This window comes from Gambusia affinis, linkage group LG19 (assembly GCF_019740435.1).
Source record: "Gambusia affinis linkage group LG19, SWU_Gaff_1.0, whole genome shotgun sequence".
Lineage (NCBI taxonomy): Eukaryota > Metazoa > Chordata > Actinopteri > Cyprinodontiformes > Poeciliidae > Gambusia > Gambusia affinis.
Genome location: NC_057886.1, coordinates 6,106,021 through 6,130,102, shown reverse-complemented (window position 1 = coordinate 6,130,102; position 24,082 = coordinate 6,106,021). Strand labels below are relative to the sequence as shown.

The 24,082-nt window shown below is 41.2% G+C and overlaps 2 protein-coding genes across 5 annotated transcripts; one reads left to right on the top strand and one right to left on the bottom strand.

Annotated features, from left to right (window-relative positions):
* Nucleotides 1-977: 977 nt before the first annotated feature.
* LOC122822167 (ADP-ribosylation factor-binding protein GGA1-like) lies at nucleotides 978-10,600 on the bottom strand. Of its 2 annotated transcripts, none has more exons than XM_044100623.1 (17): nucleotides 10,502-10,600; nucleotides 9,534-9,618; nucleotides 9,344-9,419; nucleotides 9,143-9,241; nucleotides 8,932-9,055; nucleotides 8,686-8,786; nucleotides 8,458-8,538; nucleotides 7,079-7,216; nucleotides 6,425-6,506; nucleotides 6,216-6,329; nucleotides 5,990-6,136; nucleotides 5,318-5,391; nucleotides 5,047-5,210; nucleotides 3,688-3,899; nucleotides 3,429-3,598; nucleotides 2,976-3,086; nucleotides 978-1,951 (listed from the first exon to the last, which is right to left on the bottom strand). In XM_044100623.1, exons 1-17 carry the CDS (start codon nucleotides 10,545-10,547, stop codon nucleotides 1,841-1,843), a joined length of 1,935 nt encoding a protein of 644 aa, XP_043956558.1. In that variant the 5' UTR covers nucleotides 10,548-10,600; the 3' UTR covers nucleotides 978-1,840. The 2 variants fall into 2 exon arrangements, with proteins under 2 accessions (XP_043956558.1, XP_043956559.1); XM_044100624.1 differs by lacking the exon at nucleotides 10,502-10,600 and adding an exon at nucleotides 10,056-10,196.
* On the top strand, nucleotides 10,259-23,535 carry LOC122822166 (MICAL-like protein 1). Of its 3 annotated transcripts, XM_044100621.1 has the most exons (16): nucleotides 10,272-10,392; nucleotides 13,051-13,238; nucleotides 14,107-14,155; nucleotides 14,262-14,403; nucleotides 15,908-15,978; nucleotides 16,074-16,216; nucleotides 17,184-17,521; nucleotides 17,654-17,678; nucleotides 19,335-19,917; nucleotides 20,931-21,053; nucleotides 21,132-21,258; nucleotides 21,358-21,445; nucleotides 22,550-22,623; nucleotides 22,721-22,829; nucleotides 22,896-22,933; nucleotides 23,044-23,535. In XM_044100621.1, the coding sequence occupies exons 2-16, from the start codon at nucleotides 13,090-13,092 to the stop codon at nucleotides 23,157-23,159; spliced, it is 2,175 nt and encodes a 724-aa protein (XP_043956556.1). In that variant the 5' UTR covers nucleotides 10,272-10,392; nucleotides 13,051-13,089; the 3' UTR covers nucleotides 23,160-23,535. The 3 variants fall into 3 exon arrangements, with proteins under 3 accessions (XP_043956557.1, XP_043956556.1, XP_043956555.1); XM_044100622.1 differs by lacking the exon at nucleotides 13,051-13,238 and having other exon boundaries at nucleotides 10,259-10,392; XM_044100620.1 differs by lacking the exon at nucleotides 10,272-10,392 and having other exon boundaries at nucleotides 12,610-13,238.
* The last annotated feature ends 547 nt before the right edge of the window (nucleotides 23,536-24,082 follow it).

Genomic DNA, 24,082 nt, shown 5'->3' with positions numbered 1-24,082 from the left:
CCTGGGAGGCATTTGGAGCAAATTGCACCATTAGAAAATCTGCTCCCTGCACCGTCCCAGTTCTCAGATATAGCTTGTTCATCATCACCACCGTTCAGTGTAGCAAAAACAAGACATAGTGAGTTGTTTTAGGGCCTCTTTACGCCCAGCTATAATAAAAAACATATAGCAGTCTAGTTAGTTAACTGTAACTCTATTTAACACCAATGCACAAAAGGTAATGTCAGCTCTTATTAATTTTTTCTAAAATCCAAACATCAACCTTTCACAAAAAAGTTCACAATTGCCCCGAAATTTCCAGTAAAGAAACTTTTTATGTCAGACATAGCTCAATTGTTACGTTAACATAAACGTGAAATAAGCCTCCTAAAATTAAATTATGTATACATCTTTGTGTGTGTGCGTGTTTGTTTCTGAAGCATTTCATCCTGGCCCACATCAGTGAAAAGTGCGTAATTCTGTTGCACATTTCAGCTTAGGGGGAAAAAGTGGCGCCATCTGGTGGACAAACGTGACATACTCGGTTGCATTAGATTATTCTAATCATTTTTGGCTAAACGGGGTCAAATATTTTTCTTTTTTTCTTCTGGATGAAGGGCTGAATGTCTGATGAAAGATATTTCTGTTCAGACTGGATGTGTGTTGAAAGTAGATTAATCAGCATGCATATTTTCCCGTTTCCCGGTCATTGTTCGCATTGTGAAGCAGAAGTTAACTTGGCTGTTGCTCTAGAGAAGTTTTTAATCCTCTTACCGTCTTCAATTCTTCCTCGATCACTTCTTCTTTGCCTAACCTTCATATTTTTATTAATCCCTGTAGTCATCTTGACTCATGTTAATTGCTTTTGCTTCAAGCTTGCAGTTGATCACTAGTTAATCAAACATGGACCTGGTTCTTTTTTTCTCCTTCTGGTAGAACTTGGATACTTTTCACTATCAGCACAAATTCTTAAGAGTACCAAGGAAAAAACAAAAACAAAAAACAAAAATCCTTTATTTTCTATTTGGAATATCATAGAGTTGGGCTCATTTTGCATGTATTTAAGTTCGATAATCAGCTTCACCTACTTCAACGTTAACTAAAACCCAAAGCAATAAAACTATTTGAAAACTTAAAGATGTATACAGGAGGTCTAATAGTCAACATGTAACAGATGAGGAGGGGGAAAAAACTCCAGTCAAAAGCTTCAAACTTTAAATAATACAACAGCAAAAGAGGCACATATGGCAGAAAATACACAGCTCCGACGTTACAGTAGAGTTTGTTCATTACACGAGATGAAAGGGCAACGGTACTGTGAGAAGAATCATTCTTTGTGCAATCAGAAAGTGACTCAGCCACCGTGAGAGAAGCAAGAAACCCAAAAGAAAACACCACTACAAAAGTGTTAATCAAATGTAGCTCGTTTGTGCAAGAGTCGTCCAAAACATCTGTCCCATGTTTGCAGAGCATGCCGAGGCAAACGCAGATAAGTTAGAAAAAAAAAAAAAAAAAAAAAACAAAGCACACGGAATGAGCAAACATGCACACATTTGTTTTCTCTCCTTCCAGAATGCGATGACGTGCGGTTGTAGGTTTGTTTGGACGCAGCCACGTTAAAAAACAAACAAATAAAAACAAAAAAACAAACAGACTAGACCTAGAGAGACAGACGGCTAATTCAGAGCAAAGCAGACACATTAGTGAGTGAGGAGAACCGCTCAAAAAACAAACAAATCACCGCCGTCCAAACCGATGTACGCCAAAATGACCGCAAAGGAAACGTGTCTGAAGACGGCGCCGATGGGAGGATGGGAGGCCGAGTCCAGAAGCAGAGAGTCTGTCGGGGTGAGTTCAGGTGCTATAGGTTCCCCCACTTCTCAGGGTTAGGAAGCTGTTCTACACTGCCGCTCTCGCTGTGCTGCCGCTCGCCCATGGAGAACGAGAGTCTGTACTGCAGCTGGATTTTCTCCTGAAGCATAAACAAAAAAAACAAAACAAACAAAAAAAAACAGAAGGAGTAATTATTCCAACTGCTGCAGAAATAACGTACTCATTTTTTTCTAATTTCTAATTCAGAATAAACATCCACTATTCTTAAAAGTGTTCAAGGAGAGAATTTTTTTTTTTTTAGCGCAGCAGATTATTTAATATTTCAGGAAAATCTTTCAAAGGCGGATACAAGAGTCTAGCTAAGAATGTGTCCAGGTTTTTCCAAAAAAGAAAAGTTACATGCATCAGCTGCAAATAAGTTGTACATTTATCAAGAGGTCCAACGTGCTTGTCAAGGAAAATTTGTTTCTGCAGTGAATTTTGCCAATATTTATGACAGACTAATATTTTTGGTGCCAAATGATGCACAGTTGGACCCGTAAAAATCTGATTTGCTGATCATTTTTCAAGATGGTTGTCATGGAAAATACATTTTTGCGCTAAAATTTAGCACAAATGTTTGGTGCCAAATTAGAACTTGGATGTCTTGAGCCATAAAAATCAGATTTTCTTCATCTCCTGTTTCCTGTTTGTGGTGGACATATTTCAAAATGGCTGCCGGGGTTGTGATGAAGAATATGTGTTTGCACTAAAATCAGTGGTAGTTATTGCCAGCGGTGGGCTCAGCTAACTCCACTAATGCTAAACTGCTAAACACATAAAAAAAAAAAAGATTAAGAATTAGCAGAAGCTAATGCTAACAGTCCATCTTCATCAACTGGAGTGAGACTGCAAACAGCAAAAGTCCTCAGTTTCTAATTTTGCTGCATATTTTTACTTCATAGGCTGACAAAAGTTCTGACGCGACATAAAGTTCATCCAGGTCATGAAAACGTGCAACACCTTGTTTTAATAGTTGGTTCAAAAGACTCCAAAATGGCGGCCATCTTGAAAAATGGAAAAGTGACAAACATAAGACAAAGTTTCTTGCTAGCACTATATTATTGTTAGTGTAGAACACTCATGGAAATAACTTTTAAGAGGAACATTATGCTAGTAGCTACCTTGTTAGGGTTGGCTAGCAGCAGGATCTGCGTGATGGCAGCAGGGGGCAGGATGGGGTTAAAAGCTGGGAGCTCTGACCCCGATGGAGGCTGCAGCTTCACCCCCACAGACTGCAGATAAAAAACACAAAAACATCAGCAATCTTTAACCCAGATTAGACATGAGCCGTACGAATACACGACAGTCAGATGACCTTAGGTTAGTTAGCTTCACTGTGTTATGATTACAGCTCGAAAATGTGTTGTGCAGAAAACTGCAATTGGTGCAAACAGAACCGCAGAAACTGCAGGGCAGAAAGTTCACACGCCTTCAACCTTTCCCCACATAGTCGCATTACAAACCGTTAACCGCTGACGTTACTCTATTACTCCTAAATAAAACCGTGGGCACCCACTTCCCTTAATCTAGAGTCTAAAAGTCAGCATCTGAGGAGAAGACACAGAGCTGCTGACCTTTGGGGCTGTAGCTTCAAAGTGAATGTTGGTGGCGGGAATCGGGGCGGAGGACAACATGGAGATGATCACCACCAGCACGTCGGGGCGGGACGGGGGCGAGTCGCGGGCGAAGTGAAAGAGAACCCGCAGACTGTGTCCGTCAAACACGGTTATGGGTAAAAGACTACCTGGAGGAGCGATCAGAAAAAGGCTAAATCATTACAGCTCGAATAACAGCCATATATATCCAAAGAACATTTGATTTCTCTGTACTTACTGGGCTTAATGGATTCTAGAGGTACAAAAACTTCAGCCAAGGAGGCTTCAGGGGGAGGAGTTGCTGCGTGAGCCGGGGTTTTGTCCAGCAGTGTGCCTACCAGGCCGGAGCCGGAGGCGTCGGCCGCCACGGCTACGACAGGAGGAGGGCTAGCGTTGATTCCCGACTTGGTCTGGAGATCCCTCAGAGTCGGCTTGGACTGCTGCTTGTCCCTTCAAGAAGGAAGACGAGCAGCAGGCCTATTTAGGACATATTTTAACCACCATTTCCTACGATGAAGAAAACACTTCTCCGTTTATAACGCCACAGAAGTGGTTCCATCTTAATGTTGGACGAAGGTTAAGCTGGTCCTGGTCAGTGTCCTCTTTGAGATGCATCACTGGACTGATTTTTATGAAGCTACCGTTAGCATAAGCAGATTGCTGTGACCAACTACTAGCTCATAGCAGGGTTTCTGCAAGTTTCACCAACTCAAATGTAAGACTTTTTAAGGTTATTATGAACAGAATTTAAGACTTGTTCAAATGTGTGAACGTCGTCCAGCCAACTGGTCAAAACTTTGCATTCACCCATGACAGACGCAAAACAGCTAGCCAAGGTATATTAGCAGCTATTTAGCGGTAGCCTCAGCTGCTTTGAGTCACAGAACACAATGACGACTCAGACCTTTTCCTGACAGTAAAACTCCAGCAAGGGGAAAAAACCAAACCAAACATATAAACAAACAAGATGAAATTGTCCTGTCACAACAAAATACAAGACCCACCAACTCATTCTAGGCCCTCTCTCTGTTTTTAATGAATTTAAGACATTTCAAGGCCCTTAATTCACATCTTTTGTGGTTTCAAGGTCACGTTAAAATGGCTGGAAACAGACGCACAATTATACAATCGTGCATCTTTGAAAAGCAGAAGTACAGCCTCCAGCACAATCAACCAGAATGCAACAAGTGGTATCTGGTTGCCAAGTCAACAACAAAACACTTGTCTTTTCCATCAGCCATTGTGCATCTGACCAAACGTCTTGGAGCTCAGTTTGGGTTGCTAGGTGACGGGCAGTGGCTGCTGATTTGTGACGTTACATTCAAAAGGTTTTTGAAACAGCTCATTTTCCAGACGCCAAAAAACATCAACTCATGGCCCAAAAGACACCGAGTAGAATCAGTAGAAACTCAAACGGAAGTACAAGAACCTGCAAAGTGAGAATGTTGCATAATTTGTCCTTTTTAAGGCTAAACCGGTCAGAGTTGTGGTCTTTAGCTCATTTTCACAAAAGACACAGAAGACGTGAACCGTTTCCAAAACTCCCGTCACAAAGCTGGAGTCCGAGCCGAGCGGCGTGCGTGTGAGAGGCGCGTACCATTTGACCTGCAGACCCTCGGGAGGCAGCGACTGCTGCAGCAGAGCCTTCCCCAGCAGGTCCAGCTCATCCAGCGACGACAGAGGCTGAGAGTGAGACGGCGGGTCAGGACTCAGCAGGAGGCCAGGAGCTGCTTGGACATCCGCGTCGATGCTGTCGGAGGACTGGAAGGAGGAATAAGAAGAAGAAAAAAAAAAAGGTGAGTTTTCATAAGATTCTTGCACCCGGAGCAGCAGATCCTGAAGCTCTGCGACGTTTTTCCACGGCTCACCTGGAAGGAGTCCCAGGCTGTGGAGTCCTCTGGTTGTGACGGGGGGTTGGAGGTGTGCGTCCCTTCGCTTAAACCTTCATAAAAGAGACGGCGCTCAGAAGATGTTTCGCGTTGGCTGCGTTTCATGAAACGGAAAATTGCGCAACTTGAAGTTACGGAGATAAATTTGCTTAATGGGAACGCGCCAATTTAAGAAAAAAAATAAATAAATAAAACAACACATTTTTCAAAACGTTTTTTGCGCTACGATAAGGTGTATAATAGATGCATTTCACAGATTTGCAATGGGAACACTTTTTTCACATCACAACAGTCACATGATCAACAAGCAGATGTTACTACTGGAGGAAATGACAAAAAAAGATGACAGGAAGTGTTGTATCCGTAGCTCTTAGGCAAAAATCGCAGATTACAGTTTTTCAAAAGCACCACTTCTATGCATAGCCACTCTCCAGTGCAACGTTATTCCAAAGAGTAAGCTAATTCACGATCTGATTTTAACTCCGTTACTTAGTTAATGGAAACACCACATTTCCGAAAATTGTGATCCCCCCCCCCCCCCGGGATTAGCAGAAAATCAACCAAGATCTGCACACATTTGTAAGGGGAACGCAGCTGCTGTGGCGAACCTCGAGAGCAGTTCACATTTAGGTGGGGAAATAGAAACGTTACCGAGTGACATGAGCTCATCGTCCAGGAGGCTGATCCCCGTCTCCTGTGAGGGAGCCTGGAGGCCGTCTGTGGGAGTGGGGAACTCTGGGAAGGAAGGAGGCAACTGGAGCGAAGTGTCCAATCCGGACAGATCCAGCAGAGCCGTTCCTGAATCAGCAGGCAGCACTTTAATCAGCATACACCAAAGACAAGCATTTCTTCGCCTCAGTCTCGGATGTTGACCCACCGGCGGGTTTCTGCGCGTTTGGTGTGCCGTTTCCGTTCACAATCTCGCCCTTCACCAGCTGCTTGTACAGGTTGATGACGTGAGTCAGGCTGTCGTTGGCCTGGAGGATCTCGGCTGCGCAGAAAGCAGAGCGAGAGGTGACGGTTTTCACGCCACAGAGATGGACGCCGCTCATCCTCAACAGCAAAGGAGACGACGCGGCAGCTCACCTAGAGCTTCGTCGTTGTCTTCCGTGTCGCTCGCCAGCCGGAACAGCGTCGGTCTCATCTTCTCGCAGCGCTGGTACAGATCCTGACGGTGAAGACGGGTTTCATGTTCAGGGTTCATTCACTTTTCCCACAGTGAAATTCAAACCCTTTTCAAGCATTTTTTGAGTAAAACATTCAAACGTTTCGAGCATCACTTTACAACACAAACGAACCAAAGAAGGCAGTTTCAATAGGATACAATTCATTACTGTTATTAATGTCTTGTGATAATAATCTACATTACACAGCAAGGGAAAGGTAAATTAAAAATAGAACAAAATGTTATGATTTGAAATATCTCTCTAAAAGCACACCCTACGCACCCGACGCGTCCGAGAACGAAAAATTTAAAATTCAATCAATTTGGTTAAAGTAGACATTTTGGACATTTAGCAAATATAAACAAGAAAAGTTTAGTCCGATTTAACTAAGAAATGTAGCCGTTTTTCTTGGGTGTATGTAAATATCTGGATTTAACTGTATCTGATTGCACAGTTTTTGGATATCAAGCACTTTCAAGAACTTTGTACGGAAATCAAGCATTTCCAAAACCCTGAAACCACCTGACGGAAATTCAAGCATTGATGATCAATCCTGTGCGAGTGTTTTGATCACCTGTATCAGGTCGGCGTTGTCCTGGTTGGTCGCCGCGGCGTCGTAGTCCTGCAGGAGCTGAGTCAGCAGAGCGACGCTCTCCTTCACCTCCTGGATGGCGTTGACGCGTTTCGACACTTTCTCCGCTCGCCGCTGATCCTGAGCAGACAGTCAGGACATCGGTTTGCCCAAAAGTATTCAGACAGGCTCAGAAGGACATCCTCACTAATATGTGGTCGGGGTTTTCTCCGCAGACTGTGTTTTGTTTGCAGGCAGCAGAGAAACAAAAAGCAAAAAACACACACACTTTCTGTAGCTCCAGGGATAATTCTGACTGGAAATCTGACAGCTCTTCCTCTAATCAGAAGTAATTTCATTGTCTGGCTTCCTGGAACAGAAGTGTAGAGTTTACCTTTAAAAATTGCTAAACCTGTTTTGCCGTGTGTTCCTTTTCCGATGAAGTTTGAAGAATTCGGTTGACAGTAACTTAAATTCAAGACTTTTAAAGACCTTTTTTTAATGCCATCTCGAATTTAATTTTAAGACCAAAAAAATATAAATACAAGCGATGATTGGGGGGGTAAGGAGGGCGGCTTGATCCACGTCAACAAAGCGTAGAAAAAAACTTTGAACCCAGCTTTGTGCCCATCACAAAGACAGAAAAGCTAGCTAGCAAGGGTTTATTAGCTGCTAGTTAGCGGTAGCTTCAACCGTGTTGAGTCGAGGAAACGCAAAGAAGATGTTTGTCTGACTCAAACTTCTGCCTGACAGAAAATTAAAAAACCCCCCAAAAAAACAACATTAAATAGTCCTGCTGCAACACAATTTAAAACCTGTGATAAAGACTGACTGTATTTGTTTAAATTAATTTAAGACATTTTAAGGCTTGAATTTTAGACACAAAGACTTTTTAAGGATGCATGGACATCCTGGTTGAAGTCATCCGTTTTGTTATTCCATCCACTTTTTACCACACACCAGAACCACTGGAACATAAACAGACCCTCAGCATGATGCCACCACCACCATGCTTCACAGTTAGAGAAGCACTTCTCTGCTTGAAAGCCTCATGGAGAAAACAAACCAGTTCAAATAAATCCAAGAGTTATGCCAGAGCGCTGTGTGGGTTCTCGTCAACTTGCTGAAGAACACACATCACATAGGTACACATTTCAGCCTGTATTTATACTGCTGATGCTGCAAGAAGTGGAGAAAATCTGCATTAAATTCACACTTTGTGCATCCAATTCCTGCTGGTAGAATTCAACGCTGGATCTCAGGATTAATCTTTCAAATCAGGAAAAGAAAGATTAAAAAGCAGCATTTAGAAGTTTTAAAACTCAAATAAAAATTACAAGAAATGGGATACACAACGCAGCAGAAATACAACAGAGCTTTACCTCTTGGACCATTTCCTTGATGAGTTTGTTAGCAGCTTTCAGGTCTTCGGGGTGTGAGCTATTTAGCAGGCGGGACAACATCTGTTAAAGCAAACGACATTGAAAGAGAAAAATGTTATTGACCAGAGCAAAAACAGAAACAATGACGGCAAAAGGAAAGTTTAAGCTGGCTTTCCACCGCATCAAATCAGCACTTTCATTTCAATAATTGTTACAAAAGGTTCTTACTTTTGACTTCTCCTCATCCTCAAAAATGGCATTTTTAGGTCTGCGAGGAGGAAGGTTCAGCAGCTTGTCTGGGGGAAGCTCTGGGTCTTGTTTAATGATACCTGATTTACAGACACAGTAAAAAAAAAAAATATATATATATATATATATATATATAATTTTATACTCCAACAAGATAATAAAAAAAAAACTTTACAAGAAAAGCTTAAATAATAAAAAAAGTAGCATTTGCTAGCAGCCTCTTACCTTGTTTCTTTAGCATCTGATAAGCATCTGAGATCTTGGGCTCATCAGGCAACGCCAGCGTCCAGCTATAGATCAACTCCAAAACTTTCTTTTTTGCTGCCTCTGGAGAGCGAGAGCCTAAATACTGAGAGCAAAACGCCGTGTTCGTCAGTTCACTCGTTATCAAATAAAAGGCTGCGGGTTAAATCTGGCAGACTGCGGGGGGCCGTACCTTTGGTGAAACTACTTTGATGAGCTCGTTCAGAAATCGGAACTTGCCCACTTCGCTGTGAAACCTTTTCCCGCAGTTTCTCATGCACGTCTCCAGGACCTGGAGTTGAAACGGTAAGCACAGGCAATGAAAGGCAGCAGAAGGGAGGAAGGACGGTGTTTGTTTGGAAAGGTAGCTCATTCTGAGCGGGTGTCAGCTCACCAATAGCGCCTGCATGGCCTCCCACTCTTGAGGAGACTGGATTTTGTGGGCCAGGAGCCTGGTGGCCAGCTGAGGTCTGGAACAGGGTCAATTTCTCAAGGTGAGAAGACATTTCTTTATAAAAATAAACCTAAGAAAAGTCAGTCTGGGGGTTATAAAATAACTCAAAAGGCATCGAGTCTCCTCTTACCCCTCCAGTTCGTTGTTGAGCTGGTCACAGAAGGCATTGATGCTGCTCCAGTCTGTGTCTCTGTTAAGGGGATTTGTGGCTCTGTCTGAAATGTCGTCAAACAAAGCAAGGCCAGTCGGTAAGTTGAACAAAAAAATGCATCACAAAAGCATTTGCTGGAAATGCTTTTGTGGGGACGTAGCTGTAGCTTGTCATATGTATTTATTTGAAACAAATGTCGTTTTTCTCTGTTATACCTTCTATCAAATATATATTTTTGACATAATGTCATGCAAGTAAAGAAAATCATATCAACCGCCAATAAAACTGATAAAAAGTTGCGTAACTATTTAAGAAGGACATAAAAGACTCAGATGAGATTAGGTTTGCTAATAATAATTCAATAATAATTCAAAAACCTGTGGTAATTTAGTCGTTTGGAGCTTGACATGAAATGTTTTTTCCAGTGAAAATATGCGCAATTATTTAGTTCAAAAGGCACGCGACCAGCTGTTCGACATTACAATTTAAAGAGGAACAAACCTGCCAGTGTGTCACCTGAGTGAGCCTCAGGTGCTAACAATGTCACTGTAGCTAGCTTTCAGTCAGCATTTGTAGTCTTTTCTCCGGTTTTTCTCACGAGATAAAAAAAAAAAAAAAAAAAAAAATCAGTCATGCGCATTTTCTAACACGTGTGATTTTCTACAAAGGCTGCCCGGGTGATTTTGACACACACAGCCTGGTAGCAGGTGTCTATCGGGAAGCTAAAGCTAGCCTGAATGTGGTCGGTGGCGTTGACAGCTGGCAGGTACAGCAGCTCCGCAGCTAGGTTAGCATCCTGGAGGTGGAGGCGGGCTTTGAGCTCCTACTGCTGCGCCAGGTAAGCCTGCAGTGAGCCGCTATTTCACCCACACCTCGTGGATAATGAACAGCTCATGTCCGGAGCAACAGGCAACACCGACCCTGAGGGGTACGTTTGAAAGACTTACTGATATGAGACTCCAAACTCTCCGTATCGGGCGGCGCAGCCATCATTGCGAGATTTATGTACGTAGGGGCACGTAGCGCGAGGCGGAAGCTGCGTAAAAGAGGAGTGTGCAGAAAAAACACAAGTTTAGTTGCGTTACGTGGAGTTACGTAATGCCTTAAAATCGTGTTTTATTACTGCAAGATGAAAATAGTATTATTACTAAGTGTAAAATAAGTGTAACAAGTTTGTTTAAAGACACGTTTATTTAAGACGTGTTTTAATTTATAAAAGGAAAATGGGGAAAAAAGGAACCTAGTTTGGTATATTTTTTATGAAAATTTGAAATTGCATCCAAATTCATTGTTCTTTCCAAGTTATTAGCGTTTGTTTTTGTATTTAAAAGACATTTGCCTCAGGGCCGGGCCAAGGCATAAGCAAACTAAACAGCTGCTTAGGGCCACTACAGTGGAGCAGATTTATTTTCTTGTTTATTTGGGTTTTTTTAGTAATAATTTCTGTGTCATTACAATATCAAAAACACACAATTTCACCATGAACTGATTTGTTTTTTCAATAATGTATATTTGGTAATGTATGTAGAAATGATGCATGATGGGGTGAATATTGTTAACTGCAAATGTTCAGACCTGACCTGGTGGGTCTGCAGAGCAGAAGAGGACAGAGACTGATTTTAACCCTTAGCTGATGAAGATCAGATTAGGAGATAAGATCAGCTTCACATATAACTATGAGCAGATCACAATCCCCCAAAATTAAGGAAATCGGCACCCAGAGATCAACTGGTCGGTGAATCAGTTGGCCAATAAATTTATCCTATTATACATGTCTATAATGTAAACAGCACTGCCAGAGAGAGATGCAATAAGTTTATAGCAGGTGGGTGAATGATCTAATGATCGGACTGCTGATTGCAGCTGGTCCACATTGTTAGCAGAACTAGGGGGCCCCAGACCAAATTTCGCTTAGGGTCCCATGGAGTCTTGGGCCGGCCCTGATTTGTCCCATCATACAATGAGAGGCCTTCATGTCAGGTTCCCATTAAAGGAGAACTATCCATCCAAGAAAGTGTATTTTCTATTTTATTTCCACATTATGTTGGATAACTCACTGAGAAGTAGAAAAAAAACATATTTTCAAACCTTTACTTTCATAAGCCTTTAATTTTGATGATTTTCATCTTAAAGTTGATGAAAGCACATTTAAGATTAGAATATTGCATCAGACCAATAAAAGCATTATAATTCAGAAATGTGGGCTTGACAAAAAGTCTGCCTAAAATTTGACAAGTGTGCCTCATCAGAATTCACATTCTATGTTATTTAATATGCCTGCAAATATTTATATCACTAGAAACCTAATTATATAGCGCCACATGCAGGCATTAAGTATGTTTTAACATTGCTATTAAATCTAACGTTTAAATAATTTCTTTTTAAAATATGTCTACATATATAACTGGAATACATATATTTCTGTATGTCTTGCAATAAACATGTAAGTATTTTCTGAGCCGCCTCCAGTCCAGTAATGATGGTGTAATTACAGGTTCTGCGCTCCATAGTTTAACAGTAAACTATATTTACCATTAAATGCTATTTCACAACTTTTAGGATAATAATAGAAGGTTGTAAGGCAGTCTTTAATTGTAAATACTGTTTTCTAAAAAGAAAATTTAAATCTACACGGAAGTCACAGTTAGGCATTGTTTTATGTCTCTATGGAACTACAACTTGCAATAAGCACAAACAACCTAACAAATACAGAATTGTTCCTACCGAAGCAACATTTAGTCTATTTTCTTGAATTTATTTGAGTGGAATAATGCAACAAAAAAAAAAACAATTCCTTTTTTTTTTTAGCATAGACAGGGAAGCTGATAAAAAATAATAAGAATAAGAATAAAGAACGTCATCATACAAATATATAAAAAAACACATTTGGCTTCACAATGAAAAAGAAAGAAGATTTAATCGTGAGTTAGAAAGAATGTGCTTTGAGCTGCTGACAGTAATCTCGTAACTAGAGACCTTTCCCTCCTAATTATAGAAAAAGAGCGGCTCGACGTCTCCCTCTAGCGGCGGCGTGGTGTGGGCTGTGGAGCACAAAGAGGAGGAGCGAGCGACTTGCTGGGTTTTATTCAAATTATCACCTATTTTATCAGGTCTTTCGGGAGATTTCGTGGCACTGGACATATTCAGGCAATAGTTCTCCTCCCTGTTGAAACTCTCTGGTAGTTTTATAGTGGAGAAACCGAGTCCGCGGCTCAGTGAGCGTGAGAAGAACCGTTCCTTTAACTTTGGTCGTGGCTAAAATCTGCGGGGGCGGGAGAAAGCTACGCTCTTTATACACTCTAGCGTGGATATCTTTAGGTGGGGAAGATGCACATAAAAGTGTGAAGAAATAACTTCCTTCCTGTTTGCTGCGTTGGATCGGTGCGTTGTTTGTGCAGATCGGTGGTTTGGCAGAAGAGGGTGAACGTTTCCTGTTCTCTTCACCAAACCAAACCGTTCTGCTGTTCTTTCTGTTTGATGTCTCACCCGTAAAAAGGGAAATGTTTTTCCCGTCCGCAACTGAAAGTCGCGCAAAATGATGGCAGCATCACCGAAGGCTCTGCTGGAGTGGTGCCGCGTCACATGCGCCGGCTACCCCGGTGTGGAAGTGAAGAACATGTCAGCCTCCTTCAGGGATGGGCTGGCGTTTTGTGCCATCATCCACAAACACCGACCCGGCTTGATGTAAGTAGACCAAAGGCCCTTCGTCTGAAATACGTGTACTTTTCTTATCTTTTTTTTTTTTTCCTCTCTCCTCACATGGACTTTCAGTTCAAACTGAGCTGAAGAGAACTGGCTCGTTTCGTTTAAATGGAGATTATAATCTGCTGGACTAATCCCTCTTCTTAACCTCTCCAGACCCAGACTGAAGGGACCATCTGACGTGTTTTCTCACTGTAAAAGTCTTAGTACAATTTAAACTTTAGACAAAAAATAAAAATAAAATCTGAAAAGTGTGGCGTATATTTATATTTAGCTCACCTAACAGTCTTTTGTGGCGGTTACAACTGCGAGTCTTGTGCAAAGAACATATAGCCTATATATGTGAATTAATTGCATGATAAATGCAATTGATCAATCATTTCCATTTGAAATAAAGTTTTTCACGTTTTTCTCTCTGTTTCTACCACAAACTGAATGATAAAACAAATTATAATAATAATAGTTTTTGGAAACTTCATAACTCATTTTATTTGTTGTTTTGTTTATTTATTTTGGATATTTAAAATGTCTTCCAGTTCCAGTGGCAAATGTTTATTTAAGGCTTCGGTTTGAAAAGTTTTTATTTATAAAAACATTCTTAAGATTCCACTGTCCTCCCAAACCATGAAATTACAATAAATGCAATAAACAAAGTCATAAATGTTCACGTTGGTACTTTTTAAGAAACTGTGCCGTTGCTGACTCCAGTTTAATCTGATGTGCAATCTTTCATTCATACATTTAGCTTGCTTCGGTTTACGATAGTCCAACCAGTTGTGATCTTCTTTTCTCCTGCCTCTGACAGTTTCTGACAGTTTTTGTAATCCTTATTATTCTTGCCTCTCTCTAGAGACTTCAGCTCTCTGTCCAGGGGAAATGTTTATCACAATAACAAGCTGGTGAGTCACTCGCGTCTTTGTCCAGGCCGGCAGGAGTTTCCCGGGCAGCATTGTGTCCGACGGACCGCGTGTCGGTGAAAACTCGCTCTTCCTCTCGGCTCTGCAGGCTTTCGAGGTCGCAGAGGCGAAGCTGGGAATCCCTCCTCTGCTGGACCCGCAGGACATGGTTTCCACGGACGCGCCTGACTTTCTCACCGTCATCACCTACGTTTCCCAATACTACAACTTCTTCAGCGGAGAATCTCCCGGTCCGTTGCTGCGTTTCTGTGTGTTTGTCTTTGATTGCATATGTTTCACTTTCAGCTTGTGAACTGCTCACCTCTCTTCCTCGCCTTGACTTGGATCTACTTTACTCTCGATGGTAAAATTGGCAACAAAATGTCGTGTAACACTTCTGCTGGACTGGGGTCGTGACCTTTCGCTAATGAAGAGCTTTAACCGTATTCCCGACCTAAAGAAGCTTTAGTAAAACCATTAATGACTCCAGACACGTTTTAGTACAAAAAAAAAAAAATCAAAAACCCCAATGTCTATTTTAAATTAAAAGCTCATGATTAAAAGACTCCTGGTCCGCAGCATCACAGATCCTCCACTTCACTTTAGCACTTTAAGAAAGCTCAGGTCAGATGGCTTAAAGATGGCGCAAATTGGTTTGGTTGTCATGGAGACGCTGTACTCCAGATTTCTAACAATACTGTAGAGATCTTTGTTATCTTTTTGGTGGCAAAGATAATTAAAGGTCAGAGTCCAGCCTTAAAGGGACAGGCTTCTGTGTCACATCGTATTTGGACCCCAGTTTAAAATAATGAAAAAATTATTAATTAGACATTTCTAAAAACATTTCTTAAAATGAGTTCCCATTTGGACTGCAGCTGCTTTGTCCCCACTCCGTTTCAATTCTGACGACAACAACATGCTGCAGTTTATGATAAAGTAAGAGTAGCACTACTACCGAACAAAAGGAAAACGTAGCCGACCAAAGAAATGACTCGAGCACGAGTGAAAGAATATTTGGGCACTGGTCAAAAAATCTGATTTAACATTTTGAAAAATGTCGCCATCAACATACAAAATATACATTTATGCGCCAATCATTTTTAAGACGAAAATGAAAACTAATACTACAAATAAATACATAATAACACATCTAGGCAGAAGAAACACTTTTCCAAACTTTTCCAATATTAATCTTTACTGAAAAGCATCACCTACAGAAGGCAAAGTGCATAGGTTAGAGCAATTTAATCTACCTCTTGTGGCAATATGTTTTGTTTTCTGTGTTGTATTAATCTTCAAATGGCCCAATAGGCTCAGCAGATAGAAAAATAACATTAAAACAACAGGGCTGATGGAGATCTGCAGGTGTGTGTCTGTGTCTCCTAGGTTTCTTTTTAAGATATATTTACTGTTTCTTCATTGAATTGTATCGAGTATCCAGGACTTTCACTCATATCATATTACTCCAGCACAAGTACAAAGATACTTCTGGATGTACTTGAGTAAGAAGTTACTCAAGTAAATGTAATTGAGTAAATGTAACTAGTTAACTAAGAGCTGTTTTCATCTAGTTAGCGACGGTACTAGCATAGCCGCCAGCATGTGTGCAGCAGGATTTAAACAAAAACAAGCAGCGTTTTGAAAAGTGTTCTTTTCAAAGCAGCAATCTATAAAGTGACCGTGATTTTTGTATTTTTTAATTAACTGTAATATATTTACGGTTTCATTTCCCCAACTGTCCCGTGTTGACTTCAGGTCCCTGCAGGTCGTGGTCGTCGCAAGTCCTGAACGTCACGAAGGTGCATAAAACTCTGAGAAGCCAGAAGGTACGGCGCCTCCTCGCTTCCCGCTCTCTCTCTCTGTTTCCCTCTCTCTCTCACTCGCCTCGCGTCTGACTGCCCGGTTTCTCTTCTGCTTTCAGAGCCTGACTGAACTGGAAACCAGTAAAGAGGACGCTCATGCTGGCCTGAGGCCCGCGGTGCTGTGTTCCCTCTGCTTCAAGCCGGTTCACCTCATACAGAAGCGTCTGGCTGACGGGAAGGTTTACCACCGCGGCTGCTTAAGGTGAGAGACGCTCGTCTTTCCTGGTCGGAATGAACGCGACGTTTGTCTCTAACGCGCCTCAGTTCACCTCTTTTGACATTTGACCTCCACGCCTGAAGTGTCCGTCTCTCTTGATGCGTTTTGCGTTTTATCTGCCATGTTCTTCTTTGGGATTATTTAAACTTTTGATTAAACAGTAGGAAAAAAATCCTCTGGAGACTGAAGCTTTTTTCTCCTTCTTTTGTTGCAAAGTAGGTCAAGATCAGTCAGGTTGGACGGAGAGCGCGTGTGGACTTTAGTTTTCTGGTTCTGGAATTTGACTAGGCCGTTCTAACACAAGTTACGCATCACGTCACGACGTTTTCTTCTCACAAAACGTAGGCGGCTTGAAAGTGTGCCGAAAACTTGAATGTTGACCTTGCAGCGATGGGTTTCGCACAGCCTGTCCTCCATTTGTGGAGTGAACAACTCATACATTTTCCAGATTATATGTGAAAAATATTGTCCTTTTCCTTTCTATGTTAGAATTTGGCGCTAATCTGTGTTGGTTTGTCTTGAAATCGCAATAAGATACACCAAGGTTTGCTGTAAAAAACAGTTCATGTGTCTTTTACAATCATGGGCAAAACCTTACCAAGTATATTTGCTCTAGTTTCTTGTCCAAATATCTCATTACACTTTAAATAGGACAAAAGTAACTTACAAGTAACTTTTCAGCAAGACATTGGCGCTTGTTTTAAGTTTCTAATTCCTTAATATTGATGACAAATTACTGGTTATAAGTGAAATAATTTACCAGTAGAACTAGCACTATTTAAATATCACAATTAAGGAAATGTTGAGTTAAAACAAGCTGCTGTATCTTTCTGAAAAGTTACTTTTATAATTATTAGTCTTATTTCAAATGTGCACCAGAAAATAGGCCAGAACTAACTTGCTGATGTTTTGTGTTTGTAAACTACTTTGTATTTGCTCCGTTGTCTTTCAGGTGCAGAGTGTGCCGCTGCGCTCTCTTGCCGGGCTCCTGCCCTCCAGGAAGCGATCAGACATCCTTCATCTGCTCTCATCATGCCACGGACAGAAAAGCTGCCGGCGTCGACAGCGAGCGGCAACTCGGGTCTGCTGGTCATCGGCCCGGTCGTCCCATCCAGACGGGTTTCTACTCTCTGAGCGGGTCGGCCATCTGCAGTGTGCCTCGCTACGCCGAGCCGCGGACAGGAGGACTTCCTGTCCCGGCTCCCAGGAGAGGCCCGGACTCCTCTGTGGCTCCCGTTCCCGCGCCCAGGTCCAGAACCGCTCAGACAAGGAGTGACTCCCCCGCCGGAGGTGAGCAAGATTTTACGTGACTTAATGTTCTCTAAATGACGGCGTGCGTCTCCGTTCAGAAATTAAGACCAATAAATTGTTTTTGTTTTGTTTTTTTCTCTCGTTTTTTGTTTTTCTGCGCATGGATATCAGAGACTTCACCTCAAGCTCCTGGCCTGTAAGTGTGCTGAACTTTTTTTATATATATATTATATATATTTACAAATGACAGTAAAAATGAAGCCCATTTTTACCTTCTAATTAAGTTTCCAGTGGCTGGTTTATCAAATCTTAAAAATACCCAGAAGAGATTTCCTCCATAAAAAGGATCTAAAATTTGCATAAAGAGAAATCTAAAAGTTGTCCCCCCTTTATATATATATATATATATATATATATATATATATATATATATATATATATATATATATATATATATATATATATATATATATATATATATATATATATCATATGCATTAGTTTGGATGATTTTTTGTAAAATCTCCATCTGCTTACAGTCTGTCAGATTTTATTTGCAGATCTTGTCATTCATTTAAATGCAACACAAAGCGAAAACTAAGTGCAGCAAATAACTAAATGAACTTAAGTGAATAAAACAATAATTATGAATCAAAATTGCGATACAAACTGAACAAGCTGATGAAAAGTGTTTGCAGAATGGAAGATAGAAAACCTTCCTGTCTCTTTATTTTTTTTTTTTTACATTAGCTGAAATTTATTGCGACAATGATGAGTCAAAATTCTTATCATGACGAGAACGTTATATTATAAATACGCACCTTATGCGTAAACTGGCCCTAAATGAGGCAAAGCGCACATCAGAAAGAGACTTAAAATGCACTAAAAAAAAACCCCAAAAACAATACAAATTCAACATTTATAGTAATCACAGTTCAAACAGGCCGATCAGTGCTGAGTGGCTCCGCCAGATAAACCAAAGCTGTGCTTGGCATTCGCTCCAGAACCGGACTGCCAGGATCTACCCGGGTCAGCCAGAAGTTTTTTCCCACCAATCAGAGCACGACTTCACAGCCAGAGGGAATTGAAAGGCGGACAGTTGACAAGACCTGGAGTTTCAGATGTGATTGTTCGACTTGTCCTCTTCCTCAGTCAAGGCATGTCGAACCTGGAACCGTTCTAGTTTCACATTTATAAACTTTGACGAGGCTGGCGTTCAGTAGTGAAGCTTAAAAGGATTCCTGAAGTATTTTTCTAAAAATGATGAAAAGAGCTTTTCTTCATGATCACTTGTTTTTTTGGGGGTGGTGGGGGGTGGAGGGGGTTGTCTCATTTAAGAGCTCAGCGGAGCTCCAGTCAAAGACTGTAACAAAGAAGTGAAATGAGAGTTCAAGGGTCAAACAGGAAAAGAGTAAGTTTCAAAATCTTACCAAGTATTTTTGTTTTGTAAATATCCACTTGAAATGAGACCAAACTAACTCACAAGTAGCTTTTCAGCAAGTTATAGCAGCTTGTTTTAAGTCAATAATTCCTTAATATTGAAGAAAAAGTATTTGTTTCATCGGCTGATTATTTCAGTTATAACAAATCATTTTTCCAATGTTACAAGTGAAATAATCTGCCAGTGGAACTACCACTTTTTCCAACAACATTAAGAAATTACTGACTTAAAACAAGCCACTATGTCTTGATGAAAAGTTACTTTTGAGTTAGTTTGGTCTCATTTCGAGTGAACTAAGATATTTGCAACCGAAATTGGACCAGAAATACTTGGTGTGGTTTTCTGCTTTTTGCAGCGAAGGAGATCAGAAACCTCCAATATTCCATGTTTTCTCTTTCCTTGTGTAACCAGCATGAGCCCTAAAGTGAATAGCAACCACCCTTGGATGGCCATCGTGCATCCTGGACCCTGGACCCAGCTGCCTCCGGCTCCACCTCCGGTACCCGTCCCTCGGTCCAAATCCGTCTCCAACACGCAGACGCCATGGAACAGACCCAGGACGCCCTCTCTTAATCCATTCGAGGAAGAGGAGGAGGTCGATGAAGGGCCTCCTGCTGGTCCCTCGGAGGACAGCGGCATCGCTCGCGTCCAGGGCGGAGAAGAACCCGGCAGCGAGTCTGAGCAGAAGGCGGACGAAGGACGGGACGGGCGCGTGTGTGTTTCCACAGAGGAACGTGAAGGAGCGGAGCCGGACCCGGCTCCGGGAGCGACCGCTGGCGGCAGCTCGGCGGGAATCGTCAGCGGAGGAGCCGCAGACGGGGGTCAGAATGGTCCGTCACACGCGACAGAGCCGAGGTCCTCTGACGCACAGAGGAGCGCCGCTTTACCCAGGAGTCTGTCCGTGCCGGCGATGCCGTCTGAGCGCTCCGAGAGCAGCGCCGCCGCCGCAGGGCTGCGTGACGCCGACCGGTCCGTCTCAGCGTGTGAAGGGGAGGTACGACACAAAACTACTACAGGAAAGAATTAAATATGTATTAATACTCACTTGCTTGGTTCAAGAAGGTTTTACGTTAAGAAACTTAAGAAACGGTAAGTTACTATCATAAAAAAACGATGCACCAGCCCTTGTTACGTTGCATGATGGTGTTCCTCGAGGATCTATTTTAGACCCTGTTTTCTTCTGTCTCTATAAATGAGTTGCTTAGTGATATCAGTTTCATCAGAGATCGCCTCAGCGACTGTCAAGCTTCCTGTGTTTACACACGAACTATAAAATGACACACAGCCTGTTTTTTCTCCTCACTGTCTGACATTAGTTCCCTTTCTGCAAGCAAAACCCGAGTCGTGTTTGCAATAAATCAATTAATGGCATGATAAGTCAAAATGAACCTGACCGTAATGAACCTGACCGTTTACAGTTGGACAACAGTCGTTAAAGACTGTTGTCTTGCCATTAACGTATTGGCATTTTGTGAAACACTGCAAATATTTGATAGTGCGAAGCAGTTGGTTAGTTGGTTCGTTTTTCTTTTGTTTTGTTTTTTACGACGGTCCTAATTTCCCATTTTGCCTGTTTTCTCTTTTTCTCTTTTTAAATTCAGGTTTGATTACAGAGACTTCATAATACATTGTAGTTATTGTTTTTTTGTTGTTGTTGATTTTTTTAAATTTTGGATACTTGAAATGTTTTTCAGTTACATTTAAGTGTCAAATATTTGTCAGAAATTAAAGGTGTTTTTTTTTTAGCTATTTTTGATTGGGCATAATTGCATTAATATGACATTATGATCATTATTACATTACTTGAAAATGGTGTCAAAATGACAATATTATAATTTAGTAGCAATAATTACTGGAATGATTTATCGTCAGTGAAATCTGTTACAGTGACACATTATCTGCAGGCAAAATGTCACTTGAAATATTTTATCCTACCAAACGCTGCTGCTCTTTTTCCACCGTAAGTGGAATTCATCAGTATTGAAGTTTTTTTCTCCCCATTTCCAGTCTGCCTGTAAAGAAAATCCATTCTCGGAGCGACCTGAGATGTCCCGGTCGCAGACGGTTCAGAACCTGTCGTCCACTCGTGGGCCGGCGCCGGGACACGGTTTCCCTCTCATCAGGAGGCAGGTACAGAAAAAAACCTCCGATGTGTTCGTAATCGACGTTTGCCCGCAGCAAAATGGCGACACGCTGTCGCCACGACAGGTGCGGACGGACCGGGGCGTTTCCACGGAAGACCTGCAGAGGCGGATGAGGAGCTTGGACGGAGACCTGCAGGCGCTGGAGCGGCGAGGAGTGGAGCTGGAGAGGAGCATTCGAGACGGCAGGACGGGTACGGGGCTGACGCTCCGTACCAGGAGGGTTTCTACGTAAACTTCGCTTCTCTACGGTGGCTCCTAGTTTCTAGCAGATGTGTTTGTTTCTGTTTCAGGTAAAGAAGAGCAGATGCTGACCGAGTGGTTCGGCCTCGTCCATGAGCAACACACTCTGCTGCGCAAAAGCAAAGAACTTTTCTACCTGTGAGTGGACCAGACGAAGGTTCCAGCTGTGAGATGCGGCGCCTTGAAATTCTTCCACGTTAAAAACACAAACGTTGTCGAACCTTCTCGGGATCTTCCCCCGGTAAAACCGACAAAAAAACAAACAAAACAAACAACAACAGCAACAAAAAAAAGACGTGCAGAATTGAAACGAAAGAAAAATAACATGGTTTCGAATTCAACCGAAATGAATTATCTGCCCCCCTTTACTCTCATGCCCCTCAATAAAATCCAGTCCAACCAATAGCCTCCAGAAGCTACCCGATCAGTGGAGAGACCTGCGTGTATTTTATTCCAGCTGCTCTCTGAAGGCCGTGGAGATTTGTTAAAGAGAGAAATAATCAAGATTATATTCCTCACTCTTAAGGACCAAATGGAACTGGTAGAAACACAAATTTATTGCCTCCAAAAATATTGTTGCTATAAAGAAAAAAAGAAGCTACCCAAACACCCGAAACTAATTTCAGTTCTTTTTCTGCAAAGAATATTTTGCAAGGAAGAACTAGAGAAACACTCAGTGGTCAGATGTGTGCGATCTGCTTGATATACGCTCCCATCAAAACAGCTGCGTCTGACTCTGTAAGGGCGATCCAATGAAAAGGGTTTTCATGTGTGTATTGGTAAAAATGTTGGCGATCGTGTTTTACTGGCCTCCCATTTCACAACTTCTGCGCTACTTTGTGTTGGTCGATTAAAGGAATTCCCGAGTCGCACTGCAAAAACACAAAATCTTAGCGTTTTTTGGTCTCGTTTCTATTGCAAATATCTTAAAAATAAGACAAAACTAACTTACAGGCTTGTTTTAATTTAATATTTCCTTAATATTGATGGAGAAATGTTAGTTTCGAGTGAAACAACCTGTAGCTAGCACATGTTATTTGTCGCGATAATTTCTGGGATGATGTATATCGTCCAACAAAATTTGTTCTTATGACTAACATACTTATGGTTAACTGGTACTTTTTCATAATTATTAAGGAATAATGAACTTTAAACAAGCTGCTATTTCTTGCTGAAAAGTTACTTTCAGCAATTTAGTTTTGTTTGGTGATCTAATTGATGGTTTTGTTTTGTTGTTTTCAGCACAAAACAGCAAATATTAGAGGACAGGCAAGCGGATGTGGAGTACAAGCTCAGATGTCTCCTCAATAAGCCCGGTAGGTTTTGAGTCCCTTCTGCCCAACACCGGCTGTCTTGGCAGTGGAAACACGATCGATTTGGGTCTCCATGGTTTTCCTTTTGTTTTCTAATCAGAGAAAGACTGGGATCAGGAAGACAGAGGCCGGGAACAGCAGCTGATGGCTGAGCTGGTCACCATCATTGAACAGAGGAACCAGATCATCAGCAGCTTGGATCAGGACAGGTACATGGAGACAAATAAAAAAGTCTTTCATAATAACAGGCTGAAAACTTTTGTTTTTGTCATTAGAGAAAGAGACGAAGATATGGAAAGCACAAGAAATCAGAGTGAGTCAGATAAAAAGCTTTATTTTTATTTTATTTTTTTTTTACATCCAGAGTCACTTATTTTGTGTTAGGTTGTGAATAAACTGATAACTCTCCTGGATTTTCATCAGGCTTTCAGAAGGACGGGTCGAAGAAGACCAAAGGAAAGCTGAAGGCCCCGAAAGTCTTTAAAATGCTGAACCACAAACCAGAGAGCAGCAAGGAGCCCGTGGAGAAAAAGAGCTGAAAAAGCATTCCCACCGCAGTAACAACCCGTAATCCATGTTCAGCTCAAGTTTGTTATAAAAACATGCAACATCAGTGTGCTAAATTTATGTATTTATGTTCTTTATTTTTGTAAAATGCCACTTTTTTTGTCCAAATATCTGCCTGGGCGTTTAAGCCCGTTGATACCTGATGGTATAATGTCATTGATACTTTTTGGTCAGTAACATTTTAATTCACAAAGGATTCAGCTTCGTTCGACTGGCTTCATAATTACATTTTGTCTACTGCTTCACATTTCATGTCATGTTTTTTTTTTCCCAGTTCAACATTATTATGTGCTCCCATCTGTATTCTTTCGACGATCTATAATGATAAATATACATATTTTTTACAGAGTTGGTGTCCTATGATGTGTTGAAATTATCAAGGTATCAAGAGAGGCTAAAACTGAAAGGCATAATTTATAATTTAATTCCTGGAAAACTTTTAATTTCTGAAAACAATTTATTTCATTTTTTTTTTTTTTTTTGTCAGAATCATAGAAATTAAATGAAAAGGTCAGTAATAAGCAATTAGTATATAAAAGATTCACTTTAGGAATTGAATTACTCAAAATGCATCTACTTTTCTGTTGTACTCTGATTCAAACGAGATAATGAGCAAAAGTCCTGCTGAAAAATAAGTCAGCAAGAAATAAATTACAGAACTTGTAAAAAATATCTGAGGGGATTTCTTTATTCACAATAACCTTTAGCTGACGTAGCGGAAACGACTAATAATTAAATTTTGGCTTGGTTGGATGAAAATTAAGATTCAGTCTAATATGTACTAATAATTTTGGGGTCATTAATTATTTTGAGCAAAACTATTCATAAAACGGACAAGAAATGTGTAAAGACTATCGAACTTTATGCTTCTAAAAGGTGAAGAAGTTTTTTTTAA

What these genes read in the sequence shown, in the direction of transcription:
- LOC122822167 (XM_044100623.1), bottom strand. Translation starts at nt 10,547, where the DNA reads ATGATGGCTGCGCCGCCCGATACGGAGAGTTTGGAGTCTCATATCA. An exon ending in AGACAACGACGAAGCTCTAG is followed by an intron (nt 6,330 to 6,424) that starts GTGAGCTGCCGC and finishes CTTTCTGCGCAG; the next exon opens with CCGAGATCCTCCAGGCCAAC. An exon ending in TGCTAGCCAACCCTAACAAG is followed by an intron (nt 1,952 to 2,975) that starts GTAGCTACTAGC and finishes TTTATGCTTCAG; the next exon opens with GAGAAAATCCAGCTGCAGTA.
- LOC122822166 (XM_044100621.1), top strand. Translation starts at nt 13,090, where the DNA reads ATGATGGCAGCATCACCGAAGGCTCTGCTGGAGTGGTGCCGCGTCACA. An exon ending in CTTCAGCGGAGAATCTCCCG is followed by an intron (nt 14,404 to 15,907) that starts GTCCGTTGCTGC and finishes TGTTGACTTCAG; the next exon opens with GTCCCTGCAGGTCGTGGTCG. An exon ending in AGCAAAGAACTTTTCTACCT is followed by an intron (nt 21,446 to 22,549) that starts GTGAGTGGACCA and finishes TGTTGTTTTCAG; the next exon opens with CACAAAACAGCAAATATTAG.